Genomic DNA, 14,419 nt, shown 5'->3' with positions numbered 1-14,419 from the left:
AGCTCTTCCCTGTGGGGAAAATTATCAGGGATTAGGTGTTCATTAGGGGCTCTGCTGAGTGTGCCTCAAATTGTAATATGCACAGATCTGGGGGGGTCTGTTAAAACGAAGATCTGAGTTCAATAAAGTCAGGGTGCATTCTGCAATTGTGCATTTCTAACAAGTTCCCAGCTTCCCAAATTCCCAATGCTGCTGGCCTTGGTGTCTGTTCTCAAGAACTTGGCAGTTCAATGTTTCCTCCCTGGAACTAGAATCTCCGTAGTGTATTGAAAAACAGCAAAGCCTAGGCTACACCTTGCTGCTCTTAGACTGGGTTCTTGCCTTTGTCCAGTATATGCCTGCGGGATCCTACCTATTTCTGTTCCAGGCTCCCCAGCTAGCCCTCCTCCCCTGCCGCTGACAACCTGCCTGCCTGCTTCCCTGCCCCTTTACTTCAATCTGCCTCTCTTGTTTTCTGAGGATGTAAACCAGAAAGCCTAAGTGACTTGATCTCTGAGCCCCAGTTTCCTAAGCTATAAGAGAGATAGTAATCACTGGTGGGAGGATATTCATTATATATGTGTGTGTGTGTGTTTGTGTGTGTGCATGTATTTTAAACCCACACACAAAACCCTATATTTTTAGTTGAAAAATTAAACACACCAGGCTGGGGTTGTGGCTTAGTGGCAGAGCTCTTGCCTAGCATGTGTGAGGCACTGGGTTTGATCCTCAGCACCGCGTATAAATAAATAAAAAATAAAGTTACATCAACAACTAAAAAATATTTAAAAAAGAAAATTTAAACACAGACAATTGTGGTTTTAAATCTGTGATACTTCCAGGGTCTCTTGATCAGCTGGGGGCCACAGCAGGCAGGAGAATAAACACAGAGGCCAGTCCAGTTTGTCTGACTCAAGACCATCACCCAGAACAAGGGATTATCTGATTCAGTCTTGGTCTGGACTATATCTCTTTACACTATATCTCTACCACATGCAGCTTGGGCTTATTGTTGGGGCCTGTGGGAAACTTCTCAATCTTTTTAATCACAAGGAATCTATTAATGGTTTTTCCAAGCACTACAAATGCTTCCCACCAAGCCAATCACACTTATAGCATGTGATGAAGAACTGGTGGTTATTTGCACTGGGACCACTGCTTACCATAGAAAGAGGCCTGGAGCCAAGTGTCTAAGTTTAAATTTTTCATCAGCAAATGGCCCCCAAGTAAATACTGACAACTCAAGTACTACCTCCATTAACAATATCTCTACCCTAAATCATGAAATCCTTTATGACTACGAGGAAGGTGCTCCCCCTTTGTTTCCTATGGGCACCCCATCTTTTCTGAATTCTCCAGTACAGAACTGCCTAAAGTTCTTGGTGGTCTTAGGTACAATGTCTGCAAACAGCTGCATCTTCATGTGACCAACTTCCTGGTTGAAAAAGCTGACATCAAAGAACACAATGTGTTGACAGAGCTTGAATTTGCCACCACCATGTCCGTGACCCCAAAGCAGAAGGATATTCATGATATTAAATTGCCAGGATACAGGCCCTGCCTTGGGGTGTTGCCAGTCCTCACAAGGTCCTAAGTGGAACCCACATACTTCTGCTCTGTCTCCAGCTTCTGCTTCAGGCCAGAGGATACAAGAGCAAGTGAAACTGCTAACACTTTCAGCCAAGGGGTGCTGGGGTAGGGCAGTGGGCTAGCATGCATGCCACACAGGGATCAACCCCACCAGCACTGCAAGAAAACAAAACAAATCGAGCAGAACCCCAACATATACAAAACACAACCTTTCAGCTAAGAGATTGATTTTTCTAATTACTAGTTAATGTCTTCCTTTTGGGGCCTCAGAGAGCCTGTTCACAACTATTTAAAATGCAAATTATTTGAATTTTCTCATGTAACTAGCTCAATATAAAATTCTCCACACACTAAAATAAATTTTCATTAACTGACCTGTCTAGTAGAGTCATTGGCTTTAAGTGATAATGATTTAATTTCTCTTAACTAATTGGTATCTTCTAAATTAATCCTATTTTTGCTTTCTCAAAAAGCAATGTAAATTATAAGGACCATTTATTAGTTTTATTGATACAAATAAAAATTAAAAGTTAATATTTAATGAGTAATTAAGTGTACCAGGCAAAAAGCTAAGCATTTTATATATTTAATTCTTTTTTTTTTTTGTACCCTGGATTGAACCCAGGGGTGCTTTTTCCACTGAGTCACATCCCCAGCCCTTTTTATTTTTTGAGACAGGGTCTTGCTAAGTTGCTTAGGGCCTTGCTAAATTGCTTAGGGCCTTGCTAAATTGCTGAGGCTGACTTCGAACTTGTGATCCTTTTACCTCAGCTTCCCAAGTTGCTGGGATTCCAGGCGTGAGGCACCACGTCTAGCTATCAATTGAAGTTTTTATAAGCAGCATATAATATTGGTGAAAAGAGGAGAGAAGAGGGCAGGGCAGAAAAAAAATACTTTTCATTTTTTCCTGTTTTGTTTGAAAATTTAAAATCATAATACATAATACTGTCATAATTTATTTTTATAAATAATAGACAATAAATTTATATTGTATATATGGTATTTTTAGAACCCATGGTATTCTGAGGCTTTCTTAGTTTGTGTCTAAGTTGGCAAAGTAAAAACCTACATGGAATTTTATTGTTTCTCCAATTTCCTGCATTTTTAGAAAATGATTATATTCTGCAGAAAAGGTCAGGTTTGTCAGTATCCAAAGAAAGTCAAATTCTAGGAGGAGAGAGTAGGATACAAAAGAAATCCTCCATTTTCCTAAGCTCTATATTCAAAAGTATAGGCAGAATTCAGGAAATCTAAAAGAGCTTGGTAACCATGGCATGTAAGGGAGTATATTCTCCAATGTCATTTTTGGTAGGAAGTGTAACAACCTAAATAAAAGGAGAATCCCTTCTCGATGGAATCCAGGAAACAGACTGGGAAGCTGGACCCTCCTCTGTGTTTCCCTAACCAGCAAGCATGAGGCCTGGCCACCATGCCTTCAAGCTGGGGGGACATATAGGATAGGTTGCACAGCCACTGTACAGGTGGGTTTCCCCAGATGTTTTATGAGCAGCACATTCTTTTATTTTATAGCCAAGGTCACTTTGATTTGATCCTCACCTGAAGATTGTAGATAAGGGAAGTGGCCTGCTGCTCCTCTCCATTTCCCTTATTATCACATTCTGTGGTGCTGGGGATTGAATCCAGGACCTTGTGCATTTGAGGCAAGCGCTCTTCCAACTGAGCTATAGCCCCAGCCCTTGTTATCACCTTCTTTAGAGTCCTTACCTCACTGCAAGCTTTCCTAGGCACTGATTAGTGTTCACCCCAATAAAAATTTACCCACAATGTAGACTCCTAGATGGATATTGGACTCTAATCTTTTTTTTTTTAAGAATATTTCTATGGGCTGGGGATATAGCTCAGTTGGTAGAGTGCTTGTCTTGCATGCACAAGGCCCTGAGTTCAATCCTCAGCACCAAAAAAAAAAAAAAAAAAAAAAAAAAAAAAAAAAAAGAATATTTTTAGTTGTAAATGAACACAATAACTTTATTCTTTTTATTTATTTATTTTTTATGTGGTGCTGAGGATCGAACCCTGTGCCTCACAAGTTGGAGGCAAGCACTCTACCACTGAACCACAACCCCAGCCCTAATCTTTTTAAAAAATATATATATTTTTAGTTGTAGATGGACACAATAACTTTATTTGTTTATTTTTATGTGGTGCTGGGGATCGAACCCAGTGCCTCACATATGCCAGGCAAGCACTCTACCACTGAGCCATAACCATGGGCTCTAATCTTGATGTCATCATTTACAGGTTTACTAGCCTTAGCTAAATTACTTCACTTCATTTAGTTCCCAATTCATCATCCAAAAAATAGGTATAGTTATACCTAGTTCTTAGAGGTTTTATGGGGATAACGAGTGTAAATTGCTTAGCAAAGTTCCTGATACATGGCAAGCAATTAACAAATAATAGCTTTAAAAATTGTGTTTAGGGGTCCGGGGTGTAACTCAGTGGTAGACTGTTTGCCTGGCATGCATGAAGCTCTGACCTTGATTGATGTCCAGCAACACACACACACACACACACACACACACACACACACACACACACTTGCATTTTCCCCCTTGGCTTTCCAATATTAAGGTGGAGAGTAAAATACCTTGATATCTTCTCTATTGATTGGAATTAACTGCAGAACAAGACAAAACAGTGAGGAAAGAAACACCACGAACTTCATCTTTGAGGAAATGTAAATCCAAACTGCTCCATATGAGGACAGAAAGCAGATGATGGAATGCAACCAATTTAGCAGAGAAAAGAAAGACAAGAATGCAAGCAGGTGGAGATGGGAAGCTAAGGAGGCAGTCTGGCAGGCACGGACACCTCAGAAGATGGGGTGAGAACAGTGGGCACTTAGACCCACACCACCTCCAGCAACCACACAGGCTCCCTCCTTTACCCCCACAGGACACCAGAGCTGTATTCTTTGGAGAAACAGAATGTGAGAAACTCAGGAGTTAACACAAATCATGAGGAGGATAGCAGAGAGCACTAGATTGGAAACAGGAGCAGAGAAACACTGCTGTTATTGGTCAAGGAGAGTCAGAAGCCCCTCCTCTACCTCACCTAAGAACACCTGTAGCTTGGCCTATCCCCCTGGCAGTAGATTAGAAGATTGTTTTGGAGAAATATTGAGTGGCTTGAGATAAAAGAGAATATTAGAATGGTTTATAGAATTCAGTTCTTAACTCCTCTGTAATAGAAGTTCACATGCCTATCTTTCTCATGGCCTCATGTTGGGGAGAATATACTGCTTCACCTCTTGGCTTTACGGCTGACCATGTGAATTGCTTGGCCTTGTTAGCAAACAAGAAATATGCAGAGACTTGACATGGGTTTGCATGGTTGGTTTGGTCTCTTGTTCTGTTTTTTATCATGAGAAGAATATACCATGTGTATATATTGGTCTAAGGTAGATCAGAGGCATGTGGAGCAGACCTGAGTCAAGCCCAAGAGAGCCCTGCCTGCAGATGGGGAAAGCAAGAAATAAGTGGTTACACTATATGCCACTAAAATTTTGTGGTTTCTTGAAAAAGATGACTTACTACAGATCCTGACTTATGGATACTTTCCTCATAAGAAAAGCTGGCTTCTTACACTTTCCCCCTACAGTGAAGCCCACCAATTGACAGTGTCTCATCCCTATAGAGCCCCCAGTCACCTTTTTAGTGCTTTACTCTTTTTTGGGGGTGGGTATCTTGGATTGAACTCAGGGGCACTTGACCACTGAGCCAAATCCCCAGCCCTATTTTGTATTTTATTTGGAGACAGGGTCTCACTGAGTTGATTAGCACCTCACTTTTACTGAGGCAGGCTTTAACTCATGATCCTACTGTTTCAGCCTTCCAAATTGCTGAGATTATAGGTGTGTGCCACCATGCCTGGCTTAGTGCATTACTCTTAAATATGGAAGGACAGCCAAGGATTACCAAGTACTTGAAGCAAAGAAATAAGGCAGCACAAATGACAGAATAGAAGGACAAGGACAGGTTGCTACTGCTATATATATATATAAAAAAAGATGTAAAATTCAGAAAATAATCAAGCACTCATGGGAATTCAAAATGGACAGCCAACATGGAAATTTCTGTAGAAGAGCTGGAAGTCATGTTTTTGAGTAATTAACATAAGAGGGAAGAGAAAGAACCATTAATTGACATAAATTTCACACTGAGGTAAACAACTAATCAAATCTGGACCCGTAGCAGGGTACAGAAAAGCTTAAAGCCTTTCAGAAATCTCAAGTTGTTAAATTAAATTAGTGATTGATTGTATTCACAAGTAAATGACTTCTTATAAAAGTAGTTCAAACTCCACAAGGGCAGAAGCCACATCTTCTTTATTAAGGTAGCACAGGATCACCCACAGTAATTATCCGTGGACTCAATGAAATGGAATATTTGTTCTAAATGCTAATCTTTTCTGATTTTAATATATTATCTCAGGATTTTAGTTAGCTGTATAGCAGTAGATGTTTTCATATTTGCAAGTGAGAAAATAGTTTCAATTTGAATTATCACTGTCAAAATAATACAAAAATCACAGCTGCTTGATTTATTCAGCCAGTCATGAAACCCTTGCTACTTGCCTCCTTTTAGCAGTCTGTGGACAGAGGCAGCACATTAGCTGCAACCTCAACAACCTTTGTTAAGAATTATATCATATAGTGAAATGCTACTCTACTCCCACCAGAATGGCTAATGTTAAAAACACTGTAGGTACATGTTAGGAGAGGGTTGCCTCTGGGGGATATATTGACTGGGAAGAGAGAGGTGGGGGGAGGGAGAGAGAACTGCTCTTTCTAGGGAGATGGAAATTTCTAAGTGGTATAGATGGTAGTCACACAGAAGTATATATGTATGAAAATCCACTGAGTTGTTATCCTTTAAGGATTTGTATTTACGTAATTAAAACTCAGTGAAAAAAGAATGACACCCAATTTAACATCAGAGCTATGTGGTGGTTATTATAGCCTTGCAGAATGAACAAATGAAATAGAATAGAGGCACTCAACCACCATGTTCTCATCGGCTAAATGCGGGATAACGAAGAATAAAGAAGTCAACAGAAGACAAGTACACAGATCTTGTCCTCAGACGAGTCCTCTCAGAAAAAAGCAGTTGAAGCTGGCCTTCTGCTCTGAATGCTCTCTTGCTCTCCGCAGTCCTTGAAGAGCAACTAAATAAAGATTTCCCATAAAATGGGAGGTTTCAGAATGCCCACTTATTAAGTTACAGTGATAACTACAGCTCTTTTGCAGGCATAAGGACAGGCTAGTATCCTTGTGGCTCATAATCAGCACATTCTCACCTAGTGATCAAATTTCAGGAAAGGCAAACAGATCATTTTACTAATTCACCATGGTTGCCAGCAAGACCAGGATGAAACATACAAGACACAGGCAGTGTCTCCTAGGGACTGGTCTCTGAAAATCTGAGGTGCCTGGTGGACATGGTATTAGAATAAGAGGAACAGCAGAGTTCCAAAGTATTTTAACTTCAGGCTCAGCCATCCTCATGCTTCCGTCACCATAGGGATGCCCTTGACAATTGAATCAGAAATACTTAAGGTTGCCAGGCATGGTGGTACTCACCTGTAACCCCAGCAACTTGAGAGGCTAAGGCAGAAGGATTGAAAGTTCAAGGCCAGCATTGGCAATTAAGTGAGACCCTGTCTCAAAACATTTTTTAAAAAGGTTGGGGATGGGGCTGGAGTAGTAGCTCAATGGCAGAGCGCCTGCCTTGTACATGTGAGGCACTGGGTTCCATTCCCAGCACCACATATAAATAAGCAAATAAAATAAAGGTCCATCAACAACTAAAAACAAATTAAAAAAAAATTTGGGGATGTAGCTCAGTAGAACACCCCAGAGTTCAGTCACCAGAACCATAGTGATGATGGGGAATACCTGAGGTTAACCTTTTTAGATGCCTCATGCCAGTGACTAATTGTTATCACTAGGCTTCTCAGTTATCTATTTTTGCATAACAAAGTACCCCTTTTTGTTTTGCTGGAGATTTTGTGGGTAAGGAACTCAGGAAGAGCTTAGTCAGGTGGTCTCTGATCAATATGGCATTAATTGGGGGCTCACTCACAAAAAGGTGCTCCTTTTTCTTCCTCTCCCTCTTCCTTTCCTCCTCCAATCCTTTGCTCTCCTCATGTAACTTCTCACTCTCCAGGGACTCTCCACACAGCTTGGGATAAATCTGAAATGTCACTCTTTATAGATCTATATCTATCTATCTATCTAAAATATCTCTCTATAAATGAAGGTACTGACAGTTAAATATTCAAGTTGGGAACTTTGGGGAGCAGTCTTGGCTAATGATGCAAATTTGGAATTTTCATATTATAGATGATAGATCACCTGATAGATGGTCAGGGGTCTAGATGAGTTCACCTAGGCAGTGTAGAACAAGAAGATAGAGCTAAGCACTGAGCCCTTGGATTCTTCAATACTTACAGGTAAAGAGATGAAGAAGATCCAACAAAGGATACTGAGAAGTAGCAGCCAATGAGGAAGAGAAGTCAGTGAAGAAATGGTTTCAAGAATGGTGGAGCTAGGGGCTGGGGTTGTGGCTCAGTGGTAGAGCGCTAGGCTAGCATGCACTGGGTTCAATCCTCAGCACCACATAAATATAAAATATATTATGCCAACCTAAAAACTAAAAAATAAAACTTAAAAAATAATATACTTAAAAAAAAAGAATGGTGGAGCTGACTGGGTCAAATGTTTAATATATCTCAAGTAAGGTGAAGACCAGGAATTGACCTTTGGATTTAGCAATGAGATAGTTGATGATTTTGATTAAAACAGTTCTGGTGGGGCTGGGGATGTGGCTCAAGCGGTAGTGCGCTCGCCTTGCATGCGTGCGGCCCGGGTTCGATCCTCAGCACCACATACCAACAAAGATGTTGTGTCCTCCGAGAACTAAAAAATAAATATTAAAAATTCTGTCTCTCTCTCTCTCTCCCCCTCTCCTCTCACTCTCTCTTAAAAAAAAAAAAAACAGTTCTGGTGAAGTATAAGGGTAAAAGTATGATTGAAGTAGGTTCAAAAGAGAATACCCCCTCAAATTCCATCAACTAATGAATGAATAAATAAAATGTGGTATGTTCATGCCACATTGGATATTATTCAACTATAAAAAAATGAAGTACTGGTACATACTACAACATAGATGAACCATGAAAGCTAAGGAAGGTAGCCAGACACAAATGGCCACATATCATATGATTTCCTTTATATCCCGAATAGGTTAATGCAGATGGAAAGTTGATAAGTGGTTGGCAGGGACAGGAGGAGGGGTAAACTCAGACTGCTGCTAGATATGGGGTTTCTTTCTGAGGTGCTGGAAACATTCTGGTATTGGTGGCAATGGTTGCACAACTCCATGAAAATACCAGTATATTTCTGCTATGCAGTCTTTCCAAAACTCCCATGTTGAAACTTAACAGTGTGATAACATTAAGAGGTGGGTCCTTTAGAATGTGATGGAGTCATGAGGGCAGAGCCCTTATGAATGGATTAGAGACCTTACAAAAGAGTACAAGGGAACATTTGCCCCTTTCTGCCTTTCAGAATACCTATTATTATTTTGTTTGCCAAGGATTGAATGCAGGGGTGTTTAGTCACTGAACCATATCCCCAGCTCTTTTATGTATTTTTTATTTAGAGACAGGTTCTCCCTAAATTGCTTATGGCCTGACTAAATTGTTGAGGCTGCCTCTGAACTGGCTATCCCCCTGCCTCAGTCTCCTGAAGCCACTGGGATTACAGGCATGTGCCACCACACCTGGTTTATTTGCTTTTGTATTTTAGGAGGATGCAGCAATATGGTGCCATCTTGGAAGCAGAAAGCAGCTCTCACTGGATACCTAATCTGTCAGCTCCATAATCTTGGATTTCCGATTCCAGAGTCCGACAAATTTTTATCGTAATGAAGTTACTCAATCTCAGGTATTCTGTTATAGCAGCAACAGATTACAAGGACTTCAGTATCAGGGACTGAACTGTATGCTTTAAAATGGTTAAAAAAAAAAAAAAACCCTCTCAAAGCAGGCTTATTCACTATTCTACTCCAGGATTTAACATAGCTCCTAGGATGTAAAAGTGGCCAACAAACATCTGCTAGAGTAGTTTATGTTGCCTGGGCATGCTCTTACCAATAAAATGCTTGAAGCTACATGGGTTGACCAGATGGTCTGTTACTTGTACACAAGACTTCTATAGGTATTCAGCTACAAACCCTTCCTCCCTCCCTTTTTGCCTAGTTGATTAAATAAGATTTAGTCCATCACTTTTTGCATTTCTGATGAGCATGGGGAGGAGTGACAGCAGAGAAACAGCAAATTTTGATTTCAGAGAATCAACAAAAGCGATGAACAAACCTCTATTATCAGCTAGAACATGCATCTAGTACCTTTCAACTTCAGGCCATTTCCCTGTTAGCCTCTCAGAGAGAGGTAACAAAATTACTTAGATCCAATGCAATCAATCCCTTTAGCATTTATTTGACTTAGTCATTCCAGAAGATTCTATTTCAGAAACTTAAGTTCTCAGTATGTCAGAGGAAGCACTTTGTGTTTCCAACTCACTTGACTACTTTGTAAAATTCCATGGTACAAGACCACCACAATCCTTGCCTAGTTACTTATCTAATCATATTCAGTTCAAGAGGCTCTGAGGAAAGGAGGAACATATGTTAATCACTACAACTCACTTGGAATTTAGGCTAGCCTGATTACCAAAAATTAAGACAAATGCCTTTATACTTTTTAAATTGCAGATTATTTTTATATTGAGAAGTCTCACTAGAATTCTGGTAACAAATTTAAAAACAATTACATAGGCAGGTACAGAATTAATGAATAGTTCTGGGATTTGTTCAACAGACAAAGAACACCTAGAGAACATAAAAATTCTTTATTCAACTTAATCCAGCCAGTATTGAGATAGTCCGCTATATTATATTAAAAACAAGACATTTGAAAAAATTACAGCAGAATTAGCAAGGCAGTGACTAAGTCACTAAGTTTAATTTTATATTCTTCATAGTCATTTGATAATCATGTAATGATGAACAATATTTTCAGCCACTTAAATGGAGATAACTTCTGCAAAGAATAGATTTCTAATAGTTGTTGAATTTTATAAAAGAGGTTTAAAACATTAAAGTTTCTGGAAATAACAAAAAAGCAATATGAAAATAAACTAGAAAACAAAATATACCCATCCATCTCAAAAGGCTACATCATCTCTTGAATTTGTATTCTGCTGCCTTTCCTTTACCTCTTCATTCTCTTTTCCTAGAGTGTAAAAACAATAACAATTAAGAAACTACTCCTTAGGGGGTATTTTGTGCTCAAAGTGCCTCTGTTCCCTTCTCAGTTAATTGCAGATAGTCTTCTAAGTATTATCTGCATTTCAGTATGAAGAGAACTGTGGGGAAGAAAAGTTAAGTTACCTGGCAAAGGTCATATGCAGTTATGAAAAGCTGAATTAGGATCTGAACTCAGGTCCATCCAACTTTCAGTTTGCCTACATTCTTTGTTGCTTCATGGCAGGGCAGGCTACCTTCCCGGAACAACTGGCACATGGTATTTCTTAAGCTAAGGCTCTGTAAGTGTTCCATTCCAGGTCTAGAGGTCACTCTGGTCCCCAGGCACTTGTAGTTCCTTCTGCATAGCCTTAGAAACACCTCCCTCCTGCCCTCAAAGGATTATAGTTGTTGCTTCTCTGGCCCTCCAGGGCCTTGATGCCAATAAACCCAAGAAGTTATTCTCCATCTTGGGCATTAAAGGAATAAATGGGGAACTGTGTGCTTGCGTAACATTAGTAAATGCTGCCTAGAAGCTGTTCTGTATAACAAAACTATGCAGGAAATGTCTATTTAATATATCTTTTCATATTGAAAATTAAAGAAAAGCCAATATATTTTATAATTACAGCTATATAACCTAAGATTTTATATATAGTCATAGATTTTATATTTCCCCTTCAGAATGGTAGCAGTGTTCTTAATAAGACTCACTCAGTCAAATCTTCTTTCCTCCCCAAATAATTACAACTTTTAACATTCAACATCCATTCACAAAAATGCCATACAACTCAAAATTAAGACATTTATACTACAGAATGATACCAGTCTTTAATTACTAAAATTAACAAACATTATTACAATCTAACATAGCTCAACCTATATATGCTACACTCCTAAAGGAAGTGGCCACTTATCAGTAAGAAACATTTACTATTATCATGCATTAGATACTGTGAACAAAATAATAATAAATAGGGTTTTTATAACTACCTTTAAAAATTAATTTTAGCTAGTGAAAATAATTGAAAGACCACTCAGATTGCTGGACATTAAGATGGCCACTCTATTGAAAATGACTTAAAATAAATAATTACTTTTGAAAAGTGAACACAAAACTACTTAAACAATGATTATTAAGGTGCTAGCCTCAAATATGACAAGCAATTAAAATCTAAAAACATTAGTATTGGTTTTCTATAATAAACTGACAGAGTCAAAAACAGTGACCTCAATATTTACTCAGGACTTGTTTTCGTAATTATCTCCTCATTGACTGATAGTAAAGCAAAGAGTTCAAGGGCTCACCTTGGTATACTCACTGCTGTTTTTCTATCTGCTGACACTAAATTATAAACACTGTAAGAGCTAGGACCAACTCTCTTGTTCACCACTGTATTCAATAGCACTCTGTATAGTGCCTGGGGTAAATATAAGGTGATCAACAAATATCTGAATCAATGAAAGAGGAGAATAAAATAATTTTGACTTTTTTGTTTTCATTTTTTTGCAAATCATTCTGTTTAAACTACTATAAACTGGCAGCTCTAATTTCTACAAATATGGATTTAAAAATCTTACTCCAGAGATCAAAGGATCTGATCTCTCTCTCACACACACACATCCTCTCTCACAGACACACACAAATATACACACACTATAATCAAGACTACATGAGTCAAAATTACATTATGAATTATGAGATGTCAACATTGTACAAATAAAATTTAATAGTGAAAAAGTGATCTGGAAGCCCTGTGAACTTTTACCCTACACATTTGGAGGACATCACATGAGTTAAGGAAAACACAACAAAATTTCATTTGTTCAGATAATTATTTGATGTTTACATACATTTTTGGTTTGTTACTTATTCATAACTAATTTACATTTCCTCAAATTAATATGTGTTCCTGTTTCGCAAGTAATCAAATTATGTCGGTGAGAAAAATCCTCATAGTACCTTCATTAAGTTGCTGATTCTAAGAAAACACTGAACATGAACATGTACAAAAGAGGCATTAGAATAAAACAGCATGTGCATTTTTAATATTTGTACAGTTTGATCTTTACATATCTGGAGAAAATATGAACAAACTCAGGTTTACCATGCTAAGATAATGGTTTAGATGACTGCCACAAAAGAAGTACATACAAAACCATGAAAACGAATCACATCCTTAGGTTCCGTGATTACTGAGAGGATTTCCCCTGCCCTAAGTGCTTTATTATATTTCTTAAAAATATAGGAGCAGCAGCTTATAACAAGTCTCCACTAGTGCATTAATGATGGAATCAAAACGACACAACAGACTCATAAGGATGAGAGGACTGCAGAACAAACAGAAGTTACAGTTTTATGCTTCTTCTTGCTCTGGATAATTTAGAATTTTGCGGTGTGCCTGACGTAAATATTGCTGCTGTTTGAAGTAAACCTTAAATGCTCCTTTTATGGCAACAAAAGCAATTCCACCCTAGAATAAAAAGGAAAATTAGCTTTTTATAATGCAGATCTAGACAGTAAAAAGAATTTTATTTAGATCACCAAAGACATAGGTTTTTATGCTAACCTAAATCAGGTGATTGCAAGTGAATGGTTATCTTTTCTAACAGGGATTGAGAGAGAGAGACATTATAAAAGTAACAGAATATGGAAATGCCTTCCCCATTATCCTACCTGAGTAATTTTCCTTCCATTTAGTTCTACATCCATTCTGATATAGTAAGAAGAATGTCAAGGCACTATGTGCAAAGTAACAGAGGGGGAAAATGGAATAATAGTAATGAAAACAAGGGGCTTGGGGTTTGGCTCAGTGGTAGAGTGCTTGCATAGCATGTTTAAAATCTGGGGTTGATCTGAGTCCTCCCCTATCTCCAAAAAGACAGTAAACAATAGGAGAGCTTACTATGTGCCAGTATTTACCTGATTTAATCCTTGTAATTATTCCAAGATAGCCACCCATTCTACAGGCACAGAGAAGTCAAGAAATTTGGTTTATGTTTCATAGCAAGGCTATTTCTGGGTTAGGATTTAAATCAGGATAGGGCACAGTGGCACATGCCTGTAATCCCAGTGACTTGGGAGGCATCACAAGTTCAAGGTCAGCCTCAGCAATGTAGCAGGGCAATTCAACTTGGTTGAGACCCTGTCCCAAAATAAAAAAATAAAAAAGACTATGGCTAGGGACTGCTCAGTGATAAAGCAGCTGTAGGTTCAAACCTCAGTACAAAAAAAAAGGGAAAGAAAAAGCATTAAACCAGGCATTCTGACCCTACAGCAGAAGCTCTTTACCATAATCCAGTTTTCTGTAATTTACTTTCAAAATAGTTCTAGAAAGACAGAACTACTATAGCGGCTTTTTTTTTTTTTTTTTTTTTTTTTTGGTGGTGGTGCTGGGGATCGAAACCAGGGCCTTGTGCATGCGGGGGAAGCACTCTACCAGTTGAGCTATATCCCCAGCCCTCTTTCCTTTTTTATTCCACTCAAGCTAGTGGATGACAGTGTGATGCTTAAGGCACAG

The 14,419-nt window shown here is 38.7% G+C and overlaps 1 protein-coding gene and 1 pseudogene across 2 annotated transcripts in view; both read right to left on the bottom strand.

Annotated features, from left to right (window-relative positions):
- Nucleotides 1-957: 957 nt before the first annotated feature.
- Nucleotides 958-1,479, bottom strand: LOC308634408 (peptidyl-prolyl cis-trans isomerase H-like; annotated as a pseudogene). Its single transcript has one exon. The product of its transcript is annotated as a peptidyl-prolyl cis-trans isomerase H-like (transcript).
- Nucleotides 1,480-10,487: 9,008 nt separating this feature from the next.
- The window catches only part of MARCHF5 (membrane associated ring-CH-type finger 5), a 36,539-nt gene continuing 32,607 nt past the window's right edge, over nt 10,488-14,419 (bottom strand). Inside the window, exon 6 of the mRNA XM_081268703.1 lies at nt 10,488-13,372. Within this exon, the coding sequence (XP_081124829.1) occupies nt 13,256-13,372 (117 nt within the window). The 3' untranslated portion in view covers nt 10,488-13,255. The remainder of the gene's footprint in view (nt 13,373-14,419) is intronic.

Source organism: Spermophilus citellus (assembly GCF_964194105.1).
Source record: "Spermophilus citellus genome assembly, chromosome: 15".
Taxonomy (NCBI): Eukaryota; Metazoa; Chordata; class Mammalia; order Rodentia; family Sciuridae; genus Spermophilus; species Spermophilus citellus.
The sequence above is the reverse complement of the archived record's forward strand: the minus strand, read 5'-3'. Positions and strand labels throughout refer to the sequence as shown.